The sequence below is a fragment of the Erithacus rubecula genome, assembly GCF_903797595.1.
Source record: "Erithacus rubecula genome assembly, chromosome: 2".
Classification (NCBI taxonomy): domain Eukaryota; kingdom Metazoa; phylum Chordata; class Aves; order Passeriformes; family Muscicapidae; genus Erithacus; species Erithacus rubecula.
This window is the reverse complement of record NC_136685.1, coordinates 108,308,538-108,327,293: the sequence shown is the minus strand read 5'-3', so window position 1 is coordinate 108,327,293 and position 18,756 is coordinate 108,308,538. Positions and strand designations below refer to the sequence as shown.

Genomic DNA, 18,756 nt, shown 5'->3' with positions numbered 1-18,756 from the left:
CCTTGTTTTTTTGGGGAGGGAGAATATCCAAGCATTTGGTCCCTCTGTAGCCAGTGTGGTGCTCCAGAATTCCACAGCTCCTGGCTTCATTTGGAGGTTTGTGATCCCTGGAGTCTCAGCCAAGTTGAGAAATGGATGAAAGCCACAGATGAGGACAAGGGGATGGTTTTGGGTGGTTTTCCTCCCTCAGCTGAGCCAGGGCATTGCCCATCCTCTGGCAGCTCCTTCAGGCACTGCCAGGATTTTCCTTGCAATGCAGTGGCAGTGCTGGAAGGGTTCAAGCCACCAGCAGGTCCTGAGCACAGGGATTGAGGTTGATTAGTGTGGAATTGGAACAGGCTGATTAAAGGCTCCTGGGGCTCCCCCTTCCCTCTGTGTCACCTCCCCTGGGGCTCCCCCTTCCCTCTCTGTCACTCCCCCGGGGCTGCTCCTGACTCATCTCCAAACTCCAGCTGGATCCTGGAGCCCGGCCCTGCCCTAAACTGGCCGTGGGATGTGTTGTTTTCCCAAAACCCAGGAGCTCCACAGGGCAGGGGGTGGGAATGGAGTGGGAAAATCCCCAAATGGGGACAGCAGCAGGGGAAGGGCCACCCCCGTGCTGCAGGGCAGAGGGAAGAGATCCCTTAGCTGGGAGGAAAAGGGCTCAGAGTGGGATGAGCATCCCCAGGGCTGCTCCCTAGGGAATGGGGTTGCTTTCCATCCCTCATGTGCAGCCAGAGCCTTTCCCAGGGGATTTGCTGGGAGGTCACAGCTTCTTTTGGGTGGGAATGGGGGGAAAAACGGGGATTTCCAGGCTGGAAGAGTGTCCAGGTGCCTGAGAGCTTAGGGATGCATTCCTTGGATGAAAAAGCCTCCTGCTTCCACTCTGGAATATCTCATCCCTTTCCCAGCCCCCTCAGCCAGTGATCCCCACGGATTTGGCTCCAGGTCCTGGGAAATGAGACCTTTCCCAGCACAGGCTCTTTCTGAGGAGAAAAAACTCCCCGTGGGGGAAGTGGGAGAGCCCCTGGGCCATGGGAAAATCTCCCTCCCCACATCCTGGAGGGAGGGACGGAGCCATAAAAACCCTCAGCACATCCCACTTGGGATGGGAGCTGTGGATGGGAGAGGAGAGGCCAGGTAGGATGGATTTTGGGATGGATTTGGTCAGGTCTGGGATCCATGGAGGGATCCCCATGGCAGGGGATGCACGGGTGGCTTTGGGAGTTGGTGTGTGGGGAATTTGAGACTGAAATAATGGAATTCCTACAGTTTTCCCTGGCTGCTGGATTTTTATCTGTCCCTTGCTTCTGCCTGGGAAGGGCAGGAATTCCTGCAGCCCAGGGAAGGATGCTGGAGCCAAAGTTTCTGCTTTTTTTTTTTTTTTAAATCCTAACATTTCCCCATCATTCCCGTTAATATCAAAGCATTTGTGACATTCCAGCAGAAACTCTGCTGGATTTATCTGGGATTTCCCAGGGAAGCTGATCCTGACCCCTTGCCATTAAATGGCTGGAGAAGGAGAAATGTGGGAAGCACAGGGGTGAATCCCTGTGGTGGAGCATCCTGCCTGGGATGCATGAATCCATGGACCATTCCCACCCTGCAGCCCAAAACCCACTGGGAGCAAGGGGACAGCAATCCCACTCTGCTGCTTCCAGCATTCCCAGCACTGCTTCCTCCTCTTCTGGAGCAGAAGAGGTTTTTTAAGCAGCATAAACTAAAAAAAAACAAACCTTTTTTTTTCCCCAGGGAATCAGCAGGAGCATGGCTGCCTCACTGGGATTAGGATGGGAAAAAGTCCCCACTCGAGGGTGCAGCCAGCACTTTGGGATTTTTCCACTTATTCCCATGAAAACATACCCAGTCCTGGACGTTGCCTGTTGCTGTCTCTGGAGGATGTGGAGAAGGAGCTGTGGATCTGGTGAGTGCCTCCCTGGCGTGGAAAAAACAGACAAAAACTGGGAAAGGTGGAATGGCTTTGGATGAGTCTCTTGGGATGCCAGGAATCCGTGGTGCCTGATGCTGTCCCGGTGCCACCAGTGCTCCCAGCAGCACCAGTTTGGCTCCTCAGCTGCAAACTGGGCTTTGGGGAGCTGGGCAGTTCCTGGCACTGCAGTTTTATGTCATGGGATGGTGGGGTTGGGCCATGGGGGGGCAGAGGAGGAAGGGAAAACCCCACGGCCCAAAATGAGTCAGCAGTGACTGGGTGGCTGCTGGGGCTGGTGCTACTGGTGAGCCTGGTGCTGGTACTGGTGGTACTGGTGGTACTGGTGGTACTGGTGGTACTGGTGGTGCTGGTACTGGTGGTGCTGGTGGTGCTGGTACTGGTGGTGCTGGTGGTACTAGTGGTGCTGGTGGTGCTGGTACTGGTGGTACTGGTGGTGCTGGTACTGGTGGTGCTGGTGGTACTGGTGCTGATACTGGTATTATTGGTGGTGATGTTGATACTGGTGTTACTCATGGTGCTGGTGCTGATACTGGTGGTACTGGTGGTTCTGGTGCTGATACTGGTGGTACTGGTGGTTCTGGTGCTGATACTGGTATTACTGGTGCTGCCTTGTAGGGCTGCAGCCTTTCCCAGCTGCTCCTCTCCCACTTCCCATTCCCAGCTGCTCTTTTCTGCTCTTTTCTCCCCCCAGGAATTCCCAGCAATCCCACTCAGGGATTTTGCCACCTCCATCCCATCCCCCAGGTCCCTCTGGAGCCCATCCTGAGATTCCCAGGACACCCAGGCCCTGTTTTAGGGATTTGGGGCTTTCCAGATGTTTGGGATTTAGTTTCTTTTGGAAATATTTGCCAAATATTTGGGACCAAATCCTGGCATGGAGGTGCCCCTTCCCAGGTTCTCTGAGCTCTTCCAAATTTTTTCATGGCATTAGAATCAGGGAGGGGAATTTAAGCCAGGAAAAGTAATTAAAATCCATCAGGGTAATTAATTAAAATCTACCAGTGCAATTAATTACAATCCAGCAGCTCCTACAATTTTAATATTTAAATAAATTCTATATTTGTCTATTAATATATAAATTATATTTATATTTATGTTTATGCTTATATATAAATGTATTTACATATATATAATTTCTATATGTATATATTTATATATATGTAAATACATTTATGTATTACATACAAGGACATTTATTTCTATTTAAATGAAATTATTAAATACATTCACGTAGGTAAACTGCATGTTTATTGAATAATATGGTGATTAATAGGTCAAAATATTTGTTTATTAAATAGAGTTGGATAATAGAAATATGCATTTATTAAATTAAATTTAATAGCAGAGTGTGATGAAATGGATAGAATTAATGCAAAGTGATAAATATAAGGAAAATTATAAAATTCATATAATTGTAATGATGTGCTTAGTGGTATTAATTAAGACAGGTAAGGGGTTAATTTTTAAAAAAGAAGGTGAATAAAAGGATTATTTTTACAATGGGAAAGAACTGGAAATAAATGGAAGCACACACAGATTTAATGGCTACTGCTGGGAGACTCATGGCAGGTGGGTTTCCTGCTGTTGAATTTTCCAGATTAATTCCTAGAGGCAAATCCCAATCTCTGGGAAAGGCCTGTCTGATTTTCCAGCTGAGTTTCTTGATATTGAATTTTTTTCAGCTGAATTTCCCCAACCCCTGGGGAAATCCTTAATGATTTTTCACTTTTAATCCCACTGTTACCATTTTCCTTGGATAAAACCCATTCCCCCTCAGGTCAGAGTGATCCCCCTCACTGAAAAATTATGATGGAATAAAATCAAATTAGCCACAAATTCCCTTTTCCCCACCTTGGGAAAAAAAAAGGGGAAATGATTTTTCCATCCAGCTCCCCAAGGGATGCTCAGGGGGGACAACCCAGAATTGCTGGGAATTGGATTGGCAGAATATCCCAAATTGGAATGGACACAGGGATTGTCAGAGTCCAATTCCTGGTGCTGAACTCCCCAAAAATCCTGGTTTGGAAATCCTGGGGATTTTGGGGACTCTCAGTGTTCTGTTCTCCCCACTCGAGTCCAAACCAAGGGATTTGTCCCGGATTTTCCTCCTCAGCAAATATTCCCCATCTGTTTGTCCCTGGCACAGGGAAAGGGGGTGAGCCAACCCCAAATTTACAATTTATCCCCTCCTTTTACCCCCTTTGGCTCAAGTTTGAGATGGATGATTTGGAGGAGGAGGTTGTGAGGACGGAGCCTTTGACTCGAGCAGCAGCAGAGGTGAAAATATCAAAGTGGAAATTCAGCCCAGCTCGAGGTTTGCCCTGAAATCGTTCGAAATTAAAAGATTTGGTGCCTTGCTGAGGCTGTCCCAGCCCTGCTCCATCCTCTGCCCGGGCTGTGGATGACTCGGGACAGGGAGCAGCATCCCAGCAGGGTTTGGAGGCTGCCCTTGGTCACCGTTTCTCGGCACTAAAATAGAGGAAGAATAAGTTTTTGAACGAGCATGTGTTGTTTTGTCACAGGAAGTGGAGAGAGCTTCGGGAGAGCTCAGAAATATTCACTCGAAATTCTCTATTTCAGCCTTTTCCTAACCAAACCAAGGGCGCGGGTGGAAAATCGAGTGGGATCGGGATGGGGGGAGCAGAGCAGCGGGGTGCCCCAATTTCCCGATTCTGCCGAGGGAGGAAGTTTGGGGCTGGAGGGGTTTGGGGAGGCAGGCAGAGCTTCCTGAAGGAGCTGCTGGTTGTCACTCCCTGCTCCAGGGAGCCCGAAATTGTGGTGGCCGAGGGTTGGGGTGCTGGTGTCCCTGGGGTGTCCCTGCTCCCGGATTCCGTTGGAGATTTTTTTCCCGTCTCCTCCGTGCTCGGGCTGTGCCGTCAGCAGCAGCTTCAGGAAAAGGAGCCGCTTTTCACAAAGCCTCAATCCTCCCCCATCCCTGCAGCCCCAGCCGAGCACCCTCCAGCCCTGGAAAACCCCAAAATTGGTTTGGCCAAAATCGCGTCTCCACCCAGAGAAAACTTCGCGCTGCTGCGGCGTCACCGAGCTCAGCCCTGCTGGGTGACAGCTCCCAGCCTTCCTTGTCACCCTGAACCCCCCCAAAAACCCGCTGGGGTTTAACCCCTCTGCTCCCCCAAAGTGCTGCTGCCGCCGGCCGGGATCGCCCCGCGCACCCGGCGCCGCTGGAATTCCGCGGGCATCGCCCCGATCCCGCCGCATTAATTCGCTTTTTTTTTGGTTTCGCTATTAATGCTGGAGGGCTGCGAGGTCGCCGGCGTTGGCTTTCGGTGGTAATTCGCAGCCCCGCTGATTTAATCCACGCTCTGGATTAAAAATCAGGGCTCTCCCCGGGCTGCTCGGGGTGCCCAGGGGGTGGGAAAACCGGGGAATTCTCTTTGGGATCGGGAAAAAACCCAGCGGGGCACGCAGGGCTGAGTTTGGCTTCTCCTGCCTGAGGGAAAAAGGGATTAATTCCCATTAAACCGAGCGTGCCCCAGGGGCGGGCAGGGGGTGGTTTGGGGTCAGCCAGCAGTGCCCTGGGGCTGCTGCCCGCCCCGGGGACGGGGATTGGGGCAGGGGCTGTTTTTGGGGTGCCATCTCCCCTTTTTCTCGTTGTGCTGTTGTTCCCCTGTGCCTCCCCTGGCCGCTGTACACTCGCGAAAACGTTGCAAAGCACTTTTGGGAACACGCTGTCTGCCTGAAGCACGAGAGAATCGGCCACAAATTGCAGATGACACTGATAACAAAAGCAGCAGAAATAGGTAGAAAAACAACACGGTGGAGGCTGAGAGACCACTGAAGGTCTTTCTTGTGTGTTTTTTTTTTTTAACCAGTTTCTCAGGATGGAAATGAAAACACATGAAAAGAGAGTCTTTTGTTCTCCCACCCGAATTAAGATGCTCCAGCACCAAACCAGGGCTGAAGCCCGTGGCTGGAGCTGCTGCCCAGCCCGGGGATTCATAAATCAGCATTTTGGCACTGACGAGGGTGGTTGGATGTTTTTCTGGAGAGGGGGAGGTTGTGGCATTTTTTTTTTAACCTTAAAAGATGTGCCCTGCAGCACGTGGGTAACTCAGCTTATTTTCTCAGCCCAGTCTGCTCTACCTGAAAGTCTCTGCTTGAATAAATCAGGCTCCAGCTCAGAAATTAGGATGAGGTTTTTGTTTTCGTTCTACTTATTTCATCTTTGTTTTTATAAATAAATACAAATCACTCAAACTGAAACTCGATGGCTTTGGTGATAATCAAAGAGCAGCCCTGGGGAAATTTTTCTTCATTACCATGGTTCTTTCACAGCCCACACTTGGGGTTTTGGAGGAAAACTTCTTAACCTTTGCAGCAGCAGCACCCGGCACGCTCAGACTCGGGGTTCACATCGTGGAGCTGCCTTGGCATCACCTTTACTTCAGGGCCATGTGGAGAGGAGAAAATCCTCTCACCCCCCAGCCCTTTCTCCCCTCAGCTCATCTCTTTTTGCCCCCTTAAAAAACAAAAAAAACCAAAAAACCAAAAACATATATTAAAAAACCCCAAGAAAATGTTAGGCTTCCCCCTTGAAGGGTTTGGGGTTTGTTGTTGTTTTTTCGATTCTGTGGGGCAGCTCTGTTCTCTTGCCAGCTTTGTACAACATGTTTTAGTATTTGCAGCTCACTTCCTGTATGAGGTTACCTTGTTTATCATAAAAGCCCCTATTTTTAAACCCCTTTCTGTCCAAAAGTTGCTCGAATGGCAATTGCAGGCGCTTATGACTGTCCCCTCTGCCCCCAGCTCACAGGGGACCCTGCTGGCTCCCTGAGGGATGGATGCTGGAATTTGGGCTGGAGGGCATCCCATGGCTCTTCCCTCAAATCTCAGGGGGATTATTTATGAGAAATCTCTGTGATTTCTGAAAATCCCAACTCCTTCAGCGTGAGGATGGGGAGAGGCTGAGCTGTGGCTCTCACCACCCTCTCCCTCCTTAGGGAACCCCCACCCTGCCATCTCCCCAACTTTATTCCACTAATTACCAGCCAGCAGAGCTGTGGCATTGTCAGGAAGCTCCAGGCTCAGCCCTCTCTGCCTGTAATTGCAGCAGGTGAGGCTGGGCAGCACAGGCTCTCCTGGGACAAGGGATGGAGGAGCCTGTCACAAACCCAGCCAGGAGAAATCCATCAAACCCGGGAAGAACAGTCCCTGTGTCCCCACAAGGGCTCCCCTGAGCTCCACAGGACCAGATTTTGTTGGAGCAGCCACATCTCCAGCAGGGCTAACCTGCACTCTGCCTTCCCTTGGCTTGCAGGGCTCCATTTTTCCACAGAAAAGGGGTTTGGGATGCTCAGCAGGAGCTGGTCTCACACCCCATAAAAACCCCACCTTTAACATCCCTTTGTTGCTTTTAGGGACCTGCCTGGTATCCAACTCTTCCCATCTCCATCCGCGCCGGGCGTGACCCCAGCAGAGGCTCAGCATCCAGAAAAGGCAGAAAAGGCACTGGAAAGAGTGAGCTTTGTTGCAATATGAAAATCAAATGCAAAGTTTGGGGGCTATTTTTAGCTGGTTTGGGCTGCACAGGTGTTTGAAAGGTCAGCAGCGAGTCATTGGGAAAAAAAAATAAAAAAAATTCTATTTCTTTCTGTGCGTGGGGAGAGCCTGGTGTGGCTCCCCTGGCTCTGGGTGGCTGGAATGTCACCCTCAGCTGCCATTCCCCAGGGGTGTGGGAGTGTAGGAATGTCTGTTCTGGGTGTCCCCAACAGTGTGAGCACAGGGCAGCTGTGATGGACACAGGGAGCTGGGGCTTTTCCCATTGAGGAAATCTGGAATAAGAGCCATTTGTCACCACCTTTGTCCTGGCTGGGAACAGCTTGGACTTGGCTTTGACCAACCTGATTTAGCCAAACCTTGGCTTTAGCCAGCCTGGACTGTGACCACCTTAGACTTGGCCTTGGCCAACTCAAACCACGACCAGCTTGGATCTGGCCATGGCCAACATGGGCTGTGGCCAAGCTGGGCCAGGAACCCCTTCAAGGTGGCCACAACCCCCTTGGAGTTGGCCATGGCCAGATCCCAACAGGGCCAGCACTTCCCATTGCCACCAAGGTCTGGATTCAGGCAGGTCCCACCAGCTCCTCCCATCCTGAGCCTCAGCAGGGCCCTGCCCCAGGTGTGACAACTCACCTGGACTCACCCCTGAGCTCCCAAATCCCAACAGGACCACAGAGCCACTGGGAGAGCAGAGCCAGGCTTGGCTGGGCAATTAAACCTTTTTTTGGTGAGTTTAAGAAGCCCCCAAAATAGCACCTGAAACCAATAAACTTCCCTTTCAGGAACTTCTGTAATTTGAAACACACTCAAGAACAAAAAAAAAAAAAAAAAAAAAAAATCCAGAATTTTTTTTAGGTTGTTTATCAAGTAGGACTTGGTGGGAGGGTTGTTTTTTTTCAGGTGGTGGTTGCTGAGGAATAAGTGGAGGGACAAATGGGATGGAGGGCCAAGGCAGAAGGAAGGTGGGATGGGAATTTTTAGGAGCAGATTTAAAGCTATAAAATAATAACTGCCATGTGAAATAATAAAATGGGGAAAAAAAAATAGTGATGCTCCACAACAAAATCAAAATAATGTTCATAAATGCATTAAATAATAAAATAAAAATAAAACAAGACACAAATAGTGAAATAAACCCCAAAACTTCTTCAGTGTCAGTGAAAAGCTGCTGGGGACAAGAAGTGCATGGAAAGTGCCCATCAGCTGGGCTTGAGCACATGATCACATAAATGTGAGGAAAAGCCAAAAAATCCCAAATATCTCCCAGCTGGAGCAGCTTTTTGGGGTTGGGAACACTCAAGGCAACTCCAGGACACCAAAATGGAAAGGGGAACACCAGGCTGGAGGGAGAATGGATGGAAAATGAGGAAAATTGGTGAAAAAGCAACAAATATCCTCTTTTCAGGAGAACCTCCACCCCCCAGAAAAGAACCAGCAGTCAGCACAAATAGTTGAAAGTTTTTATTCATATAAAACTCATCAAGAACATAAAAGATTCTTAAAAACAAAACCAAAAAAAACCCCCAAAAAACAATCCCCCCCCCTCCAAAAAAAAAAAACCCAAAAAAACCAAGGCTCTTGCAATTATTTACAGCAGTATTGCACAAGTAAAGTGGCAATTACCCTGTCCAAAATTCATCAGTGCAAAACACAAGGAAGGCAGGGAAATTGCAGTCAAAAAATGCTACATATGCTGGGTCCTGCAACTTGATTTAGTGATTCACACGATCCCAAAGGATTGGTGCTCCAGGAAAACCTGGCTGGAGCCATCCCAGGGGGCTGGAGGAGCCAAATTCCAAATTCCCACTGGATTTCACTAATGCTGAAGTCTTTGATGTGCCTAAATCACTCCTGGGAAGGAAATGGGGATTTAGGCACTTGGAGGGAAAAAAACAAAAACAAAAAAAAGATTAAAATCTTGTTATCCACACCACGATGGCTTTGGAAGGGGATGCAACACTTGTGGCAGGGAGGAAACCAAATCTTCACAGGAACTTAAATAAGCAGGAAATAAATATACAACATTTCTACAAGTTACAGCATTAAACAGTAGAGTGCATTAATTACACAGGAAAAACAAAAAAAACCAAAAAACAAAAAAAGACCTACAGTATTTACCAATTCAGCTCTAAAAAAGTGTAGGAAAAAAAAAACCAAGGGTGTTTTTTGTTTTTTTTTAAGGTTTTTAAAGTATTTTGAAGCTGTACAAAACTTACAGGAGAGAAAGGAGAGGGAGTACATTGCACACAGATATTTGGCTCAGATGATGAAAATAATATGATGCTCTACTCTAATAAATATTTGGGTATTTACAGTTTGGTGGGAAAGAGGAGCAAGAGTGGGATCAATCTGGTTTCCAAGGAAAACTCTTCATCCTTTTGGTGCAACACAGAGCACAGGCTACACGACCCAAGGTGGCTGAAGGGAGCAGAAATCCCTGTTTTACAGCATTCTCCTGTTTTGGGGCTTTTTGGGGTTTTTTTTCCCACTAAACCTCACAGGAATTCTGCTTTTTAGGGTTCCTTTTCCTATGATTTTTGGCTGGGGGCTCCTCCTGTGGAGAAAGCCCTGGGAGATTTGCCAATACTTTGAATTTTTTTTTTTTGTTTTTCCCTTACAATGAGTTTTTTACCTCTGTGGGAAGATGATGGGGTAAAGTGCTCTTTGGTGATTCTTTGGTGTACTCCAAGGGACACATTCTGGGATGCCAAAGGTTGGGAGATCCCAAAGCACCATTTCATCCACCAGCAAGGATGGAACTCAACTGAGAGCAAACAACAAAAAAATAAAAACAAGAAGAAAACTCACTGGGTTCCTCCCCACCTCTGCTGCTGAGTTGTATCCATTTAATTTAATTTTACCAGTGGAATTCCATGGGAAATCCCTGGTGGCAGCACAGCCCCAGGGAGCCAAAGCCAGAGGCAAATCCCAGGGGATGAGGAGCAGGATGTGCCCATCTCTAATTAACACTAATTATCATCCATGTGGCACTCAGCAGCTTCTCCCTGCAGGAAGAACTGCTCCAAGGGGGGGTTTGGGATGAGGATTTCCTCCTGTCCTCTTCTGGGGAGCACCTGCACCAGCCTGAGGGAAGGGAGATGTTTGTGCATAGATATGGGATGGAGCAGCCATCCCCAAAAAAAACATCTGCTGGGAGGAGACAGAGCAGTCTGGAATGTCCTGCATGGATCCAAGCTGGGCTGGCATCTCCCATCTCCATCCAGGGGCAGGATCCAGGGAAACACAACCTTGGAATCCCTCTCTGCACAGCCCCATCCTGCTGCTGGCACTTCCAGGAGCTGCTCCTGCCTCCACATTGTTTTATTGCTGCATTGCTCAGTCCCCCACATCTGAGAGCAGACACTACAGAAGTGTTCTCACACTTTTTATAGAAAGAATTTCTTGGTTTTGTTTTGTTTTTTTTTAAAAAAAAAAAGGCAACCTGGTGGTGGCTTGGGGTTTGGTCGGTTGGTTGTGATGGTTTGGACCCTGGAGCTTGATAAGTCTTGAAGTTCAGAGTGGATCAAGAAAAAAAAATATGGAGATATCAAAATCCAAAAGAAAAAAAAAATCAGTCAGCAGGAAATAGGCTGATTTGCATGATGCAGATGAAGTTGGATTTGGGGTAGCATTAGGTATTTACAGGTAAAAGAAGTGCTGATTGAATTCCCTCTGCCCTTTTTCCAGCCTTTTTGGGAGGCAAAGGGAGAGGGGAGGAATCTGAGCCTCTGCAAGGCAAACTTGATGGCTCAGCTTTCCCTCTTTCCTGCAGTGGGGCTCATCCCACAGGATTCCAGCAACGATGACAAAACATGATTTTCACTGAGAAGAAAAAAAAAAAACAACAACTGAATAAAAAGAGTGGAGGGAAACACGGAGTAAACACCACTCTGCTGTGGGAATGGGATCCTGCCAGGTGTCCTGGGGGAGAGGCAGGGTGGCAGCCCCACATCCATCCGTGTGTCCATCTGTCTGTCTGTCCTTGCCGGGTGTTCCCAGCCAGGAGTTGGCTCCTGGAGGCTCCTGGGGCTCACTGCAGCCTCCAGATGAGGCGGACAATGTAACGCAGCAGGCGCAGGATCACCACCTGGGGGTTTCCCACCTGCTGCTCCAACAAACCCTGGGAAAAAGGGGGAGAAAAACCAAACAGAGCTGTGACTTCAATTCCCAGCATCGAAATATTCCAGAGGCACCAAGTGAGGTGATAGCACTTGGGGCCAAGGGATGCTCAGTTTTCCAGGAACAGCCTGGCTGGGAAGAGGAGTGGCTGTGTCCCTGTCCCTGTCCCAGGCTCCACCCCGGGGAGTGTGACAGGCACCCGGACCCGTCGGACAGCCCCGACCTGCCCGGCCAGCTGCAGCTCCCATTTCTGCCCTCGGGCTACGAGGGCAAAGCCCAGAGCCAGGCACGGAGCCCTCCCACCTTCCCCTCCAGAGCTGAGACAGCTCAGGAGCAGCCAGGACACACCTCCAGAAGGAAAAGGGACCTTTCTGCCTCAGGGATGTGATTAAACAACGGCCCTTTCCCATCAAATTCACCCCTTATCCACCCCAGGGCTGCAGGGAGCAGCATGTGCCCAGAGACTGCCAGCACCAAAGGAGTGATGCTGGAAGGACACTGCTGCTCCTCACAAAGTGCTCCAGGTTTAAAGGCACTGCTCTGGGAGATGGGATGAGGATGGACCAGCACTCAGCAGGCTCCCCAGGGAATGGGCACAGCCCCCAGGCTGCCAGAGTTCAAGGGATATGTGCTGGGGCAGTGCAGGGCAGGAGGAGTTTGGATTTGGGTGATCTATGGGGGTCCCTTCCAGCTCAGGATATTCCATGGCACTCTGCATCTCTCCCAGCTCTTCTGCTGCTAGCAGGTGCCTCCAGCTTTCTGGACAGGCTGATGATCCCTGCCTTTGGTGGGAAAGATGTCCTCTCATCCCCAAAAAACAGCCACTTTGCATCACAGGGGATCAGCCTGGATGGGGGAGGTCGGAAAATGCACATTTTGGATTCTGGATGGGGGATTGCAGCTTGTCACCATTTTCTTGCAGGTCAGGAATGCCAGGCCATTTGGGAAAAGTGGAGCAGGTGGAGATGATGTGGAAAAAAGCAGGATCACAGCAGCTTGACCCTGGTTTTGCAGCAAAGCCCACGCTGGGAGCAGAAGTGCTGCAGGAGCTGTCTAGGAGCTGAAGTGGATGGATAAGGATCCAGCATTCCAGCACCAACACTCCTGGCTGCTCTTCCCACAGGGGATGCAGCAGGATCCACAAGCAGGGACACGCAGCACTGGCAGACTCCTCTTGCTTCACCCCTGGGCTGGGCTGCCCTGGGACTGGGCTTTTCTGTGCCATTGCTGCATCCATTCTGGGTTGCAACACCCCAAGGTGAGCGAGTTCACAGGCTTATAAAAACTCTTTCTAAACAGTCTTTGCAAGAGAAAGAAGTTCTGAGACCCAGTCTTTGTGCAGGGGCCAGGATTTGGGAGCTGGGCTGGGAATCCCACTGAATACTTCCCTAAAAGCCATGGTGCATCCCCCAAAACCCCCAAACTTCGTCACCATCAGGTGCAGGCCCAACCCAACACCTGGTGCCCTAAAGCCTCCAGCCCTGATTCCAAGGTTATTTTGACTCGATTTAAAGGTTATTTTGAATCAATTTCCAGGTTATTTGTCACTGATCCGAGGCCGCCGATTTGCCTGGTCCAGGCCCCCCCGCCCGCGCAGCCTTTTCTCCGTCTGAGTGAACCAAAGGCTCACCGCAGAGAGAGAGAGAGTTTCCAGAAATGATTCAGCCCTTCCCTCTGAGAGAAGTGGGGAGTGCAGAGGGGAAAGTTCAAGTTTTACCCTGCGTGGACAATAGGAGGCATTGAACTCGTCGCCGATGCGCCGCAGCTCCTGCGCGATCCAGATCTCCGGCTGCAGCTCCTCGCCCGGGGACTGGGATCTCCAGCGGGAGGCTGGGGGGAAAGGAGAGGTGGCAACCAGCAACAGCAACTGGGAATTCACTGCACAAAGCTCTGTGGTGACCCAGCCACCCTGCACATCTTATTTATTTATTTATTGCTGTTGTATCCTAACTCTGTTGGTCCCTCTTAAGCCAAAATGCCACGCTCCAATTTCCCTCCCTGGCCAAACCTCCTCTTCCCCCTTTTTCTCCTTCCCTAACCTTAAAAACCCTCTGCCTGGATATTTTCATCCAATCCTCACGTTTCTTCCCCAAATTATCCCAACAAGGAAAAACCAATGGGTTTGTCATAGGGAGGAGAAAGCCACAGTTGGATCTGTGTGTGGAGAAACCACATTTCCAGCAAATCCAAGTGCTGGCTTGAAAGGGAAAAGAAAGAGAGAATGTATTTATTATACTGCAGGGTAATTGTTTAGGTCTCCATCCTAAAATGTGATAAATCCTCCAAATAGCCAGGGAAAAAAAAAAAAAAAAAAAAAGAGACAGGACCATGTATGGTATCAGCACCACTTTCCTTAAAGTTCAGGATCTGAGCAGGAACTGCAGCCTTATGGAATATTAAAGAAAAAACAAAAAAAACCCAACAGTAAACTAGAAGAAAAAAAAATCAAAATAAAACAACTCTACACAACAACAACAAAAAAATATGACTGTACAAAACAAAGCAGCGTTTTGGCACGACAGCTTCAGAGGAATCACAAGGGAACAGGAATAGCTTCCAATCTTCCAAATATTCAAAGGATTAGTAGGGCAGTTTCTTTTTTAAAAAAAAAATTAAATAAAAGCCTGGCTCCGACCTGACTGGAAAATGCGTTTCCGAGCCAAGGCAGCGCTGCTTGGCCGGAGGACGTGTTTTGTTTTCACGCTGTAGTAGCGCAGGAGCAGCGCCCGCCGCCGCTGAATGAACCGGGCGCGGCTCTCCCTCCGCTCCGGGCACACGAGCCCCGCTCTGCCGGGGCGGAGCGACCTTCCCAAATCCCACCCAGCCGGGCAAACAAAAACACGCGGCAGGAAGAGGCGAGCAGCGCCGGCGACGTGGGGAAAACCACGCGAGGGAGACGCGCTGCTCCCGCTCCATCCTTTGCGCCCTTCGCCATCCCTCATCCCCCGCTCCATCCCTCATCCCCCGCTCCATCCTCTCCTCCATCGCGCCCACGGCGCTCCTCTCCGCCCCGGAGTCGCTTAGGGCTGGGCTCAGTGGCTGAGAGCGAAATCGGGCTGAGGTTTTCAGAAAAGACTTTCTGCGGCGCTGCCGAGCGAAAGGGGACAGTCATAACTGGTCCCCGAACCCGTCACGGGCGCTTTCGGGGGCGGGGGGACACAGTCATAGTGCGAGCCAGCCGGGGTGACAGCCCGGGGACAACGCGGGATGCCGCTCTGCCGCCAGCCCCGGGGATGCTCCAGCGTGGAATTGCTGCGGGACCGGCTGGGAAGGGCAAAGAAAGCGACCCCGAACTGCAGCTCCGGCCGCCGGGTTGGGTATCCAACCCCCGCGCTTGGAAAAGCCGGGAGAGAACGGCAGCGAGTCCGAAACGAGAGCGTCGGGCGGCACCAGCAGATTGCCAGCTGAAGGTTTTCCCCTCAAATCCAACTGTTTGCACGTGGAGAATCTCCTTGGAGAGCAACGGGAGGTTTATGCTGCTCCTCTCCTCGTGGGAATGCACGCCAGGATCAAACCAGCGCTGGGAAAACCCATTTGCAGAGCACCTGCTCCGGCCACATTCCCAAAACCCGCATGCCAGCAAACGCGTGCCTCCAGCCCGAAAAATCCGGGGGCAGGAAAGGAACCTCTTCCCACGGAGAGAGCCGAAATACCTCGCTCAGAGCCACCCAGCCCCTGCACAAAGGGTGAGTGTGTCATGCCTGACTTACACTCCCAGCTGGGAATTCCCCATCCCTGCCAGCCTCTTCCCCCAAGGCAGGACGGAGCCTCTTCCTGCGGCACAACCAGATCACCCTCACTTCTCTCCTTCCCATCCCCAAAAGCACCTCCTGGGTATGCCAGGCTTGTTCCCTTCCATCCCCCACTGCTTTTGTATTTCCCTCCAAAAACCAGCTTTGGAAGCAGCTGGATGTGTGCCCTGAACTGTCAGGAAGGCAGCACTTCCCAAAACTTCCACAGCAACAGCTCTTCCTTACACAACCCAAGGGCTGCCTGCACCTTGATCTGCCCTCACTGAAACCTCTGGGGAAGGTTTTGTGAGATGTAAAGAGGGTCTTTAGAGGCACAGCCCGAGTTTGCCGAGCTGGAGCAGCCTTGGAGCAATTCCCCACTGCTCATGGGAGAGGCTGGGAGCATCCTGCTCGCAGGAAACGCCTGTTTACTTTAAACAAAATAATAATTGCTAGTATTGCTTGTGCTTCCGAGAGAGAAACTCTCCACCTTGCAGCCTCTGCTCACAACAGATAAAATCAGTGGGTAAAAGCACAACAAAAACACCCCCCTTGCTTCCTTCCCGAGGGACTGACCCACTTCCATGTGGAAAACTCCACGGCACACGTCCAGCCAAGGCACAGGGATTGAGAGGAGGTGTGCAGGGCACAGCCATGGACATTCCCAAGGAGAATGCACGGGGCTGGATGGGGATAAAACAGCTCTGCAGCTCCGTGTTCCCAGCTTAATCCATCTGGGAGTATCCAGGAGTCCCGGTTACACGGCACTGAGGATTTTCCATTTGCTTACAGCTGTTTAGGATGATGCCCCTAGCAACACTCGCAGAGCAAAGGCTCCAATGAAACAGCTGATGAGAGCACAGGAATTTAGGGGGGGAAAAAAAATAAAAAAGAAATCGGGGAAAACTTCAATTTCTTCCTGGAAAAAAAAAAAGAAACGGAAGCCTGGGCTCTCCAGGCGAGGAATTCCGGGAGCATCCCTGCCCGGCCGTGCCAGGGCGAGGTTGTGAAACTTGAATTAAGCTGTAATTACCGCAGTAATGTCACAAAATCTTCCCTAAGGGCACGCTGCAGCCGGAGCCACAGCCCGGAGCCGGGAGGGGAGCAAAACCACCACCAAGCAAAAAAGACGGTGTGTAGATCCCAGGAAGCTCGGAGCCGCCGTTTGTTATCCCGCCGTGCCCTGGTGGAAGCTAAAAGGTGGAAGTTCAAAGGTTTCCTCCCATTAAAGGGAATTCATCAGCAGAAGGGAATGCTGGACACGCAGGCAGGTTTTCCCTGCTGGAGAGCCTTCACCTGGCAAAGCCACTGGTGAAAAACACGCCCCCGAGGCGCTTCCCAGCGGGAATTCGGGATGCACGACCCCAGCGCCTCCGCACGAGCCAGGAGCCGCTGGCCTGGAGCGAGCCCCGAGTAGGAAGCTGGACTCAAGAGCTCTGTCCCCTCCTCCCCTGGCAGCGACTGGCCGAGCCCGGAAAAGAATAAACATCATAGTAATAAAAACCCCGGCGCTGGACGCGCGGGAGTTTCCCCGGCGCTGTGTTTGCTCGGCGGGCCCGGGCAGCTTCCACAAATCCCAGAGCTCCCGGGAGAGCCTCCAGCGCGGGCTGCTCCCAAAATCCACGGGCTGGGATGCGGGAGGTGCTGCTGCTGCTGCTACCTGCGCTTTCCATCATTCCAAGGAGCAGCAGCAGCAGCACCAGCCCCGGGCGCTCGCAGCTTTACTCCTCTGCACTCGCACCTGCACACGGACTCCCACCAGAAATCCGTGTTTTCCACGGGTCGGGGAAAGCCCTGCCAAGCGAAGGAGGGGGAAGGCGAGGAAAACCCAGCCAGGCGAAGAAGAAAGGTGGGAAAACCTCTCCTGCACTTTCAACCTACCCTCGCACCGCCTATTCACCCTTTACGCATCTCCCCCGGCGCTTCCCCTCCACACCCCCAGGAGAAGCCGCGTTGTGCAGGGCTCTGAGGAAAGCCCCGCCAGGTGAGGAGGGGGAGAGAGGAAGCCGAGCCCGGAGAGGAGGAGGAGGAGGAGGAGGAGGACGGGGAGCCGCCCCGGAGCTTACCCATGGCGCTGAGGCAGTGGCTGAGCGCCTGGCAGGGCGGGCTGGGGGTCTGCGTGGCCTTGTCGCAGCCCAGGGCGGGCGCGGGGCTGCGCTCGGCCTCGAAGGAGAAGTAGCCGCTGGAGGAGCGCGGCAGCAGCGGCGACCTCCGCACGAAGATGAAGAGCGGCGAGCGGGTGGCGAAGGGGCCGGGGCTGGCGGCGGGCGGGCCCCGCGCCGAGGACGCGGCGCCGGCCGCGGGCAGGGCGGCGGGAGCGCCGCGCCGCAGCTGCGCGCCCGGGCCCGGCCCCTCGGCCGCCGGCAGCCGCCCGCCCTCGCCGCCGCGTCGCGCCTTCACCTCGGGGGGCTGCTTGGCCATCGGGGCTGCCTGCGGGGAGCGCGGCGCGGTCAGCCCGGCCCGGCCCTCGCCGCCCTCCTCCGCCCGCATTGTTCCGCCGAGCGCGCCCCCGCCCCGGCCCGGCCCCCGCCCCGCGCCCCCGGCCCCGCTCACGGTGCTGCCGCCGCTGCAGCGGCCCCGGCCGCGGCTGCGCTCGCCTGTGCGCGGGAGCGGCCCCGGTCCCGCTCCGCCCCGCGTGTTTACAGCCGCAGCATTGCCCCGGCCTCCGCGCCGCCCCGGCCCGGCCTCCGCGCCGCCCCCGGCCCGGCATCGCCCGGGCTAAGCGCCGCCCCGGCCGCTCGCCCCGCCCGGCAGGGCAGGGCAGGGCAGGCAGGGCCGTGCCTCACATGACCCCGGCTGGGACGGGAGGAGCGCCGACCCACACCCTTCCCGCCTACCTTACACACACAGCGCACGGCCCCGGGCGCTCCCCGTACCCCGCTGTGCTCACACAGCCCTGCCGCAGGTCCCCCAGCCCGGCCCAGCGTCGCCCTTGATGGTCCCACACGCTGCTGCAGCATCGCTGGCTGCTCCAATCCCCCGCACACTGCTCCAATGGGAGGGGGAGGAAAAGTGTCTGCGGGTGTTCAAGTTGGCAGAAATAGTTAGGGAGATTTGTTAGGAAATATTTGAAACGGGGACCAGCAGCAGAAGGTCTGGCCCTCACCTTTCCACACCAGAAAAGTGAGGATGAAGCAGGGCTGAAAAATGAGGCTTGCTCTTCTTTTCCCAGCCCTTCAGCAGAGGTACCCACAGCACCACAGCTCCTCCTTGGATCCAGGAGCCAGCCCAGGCCTGCAGAGCATCCTGTGGTGGTGGGGCAGATCAAGGAGGACACTCTGGAGGCACCAGGGCTGGTGGGAGATGTTGAGTCTGTTTTCTCCCCCTGGCTCCTCTTGGTTTCTGCGTGGGCGGCTCACGAGACACAGGGGACAGAGAGCAGCACAGCCTTCCACCATCCAACCTTGAGCCCTCCTGCTCTGGGGTTTTTGGAGAGCCAGGACAGGCAGCAAGTGCATT

General features: G+C 52.6%; 1 protein-coding gene and 1 long non-coding RNA gene across 4 annotated transcripts; one reads left to right on the top strand and one right to left on the bottom strand.

Moving 5' to 3' along the window:
- The first annotated feature begins 1,778 nt into the window (after positions 1-1,778).
- On the top strand, positions 1,779-13,019 carry LOC306798072. Its single transcript, XR_013773278.1, has 3 exons — positions 1,779-1,903; positions 7,306-7,405; positions 12,489-13,019. It is a non-coding gene; the product is annotated as an uncharacterized lncRNA (long non-coding RNA).
- BCL2L11 (BCL2 like 11) lies at positions 11,470-17,938 on the bottom strand. 3 transcript variants are annotated; one of them, XM_079297878.1, is made up of 3 exons: positions 17,364-17,909; positions 13,284-13,396; positions 11,470-11,567 (listed from the first exon to the last, which is right to left on the bottom strand). In XM_079297878.1, the coding sequence occupies exons 1-3, from the start codon at positions 17,785-17,787 to the stop codon at positions 11,478-11,480; spliced, it is 627 nt and encodes a 208-aa protein (XP_079154004.1). In that variant the 5' UTR covers positions 17,788-17,909; the 3' UTR covers positions 11,470-11,477. The 3 variants fall into 3 exon arrangements, with proteins under 3 accessions (XP_079154004.1, XP_079154003.1, XP_079154002.1); XM_079297877.1 differs by lacking the exon at positions 11,470-11,567 and having other exon boundaries at positions 13,065-13,396; positions 17,364-17,727; positions 17,851-17,938; XM_079297876.1 differs by lacking the exon at positions 11,470-11,567 and having other exon boundaries at positions 13,065-13,396.
- Positions 17,939-18,756: the final 818 nt, after the last annotated feature.

Bases quoted from the DNA above. Each gene is read 5' to 3' on its own strand.
- BCL2L11 (XM_079297876.1), bottom strand. From the start codon at position 17,787: ATGCGGGCGGAGGAGGGCGGCGAGGGCCGGGCCGGGCTGACCGCGCCG. The intron at 13,397-17,363 runs GTAAGCTCCGGG...CTTTCCCCCCAG, and splicing joins CCACTGCCTCAGCGCCATGG to CCTCCCGCTGGAGATCCCAG.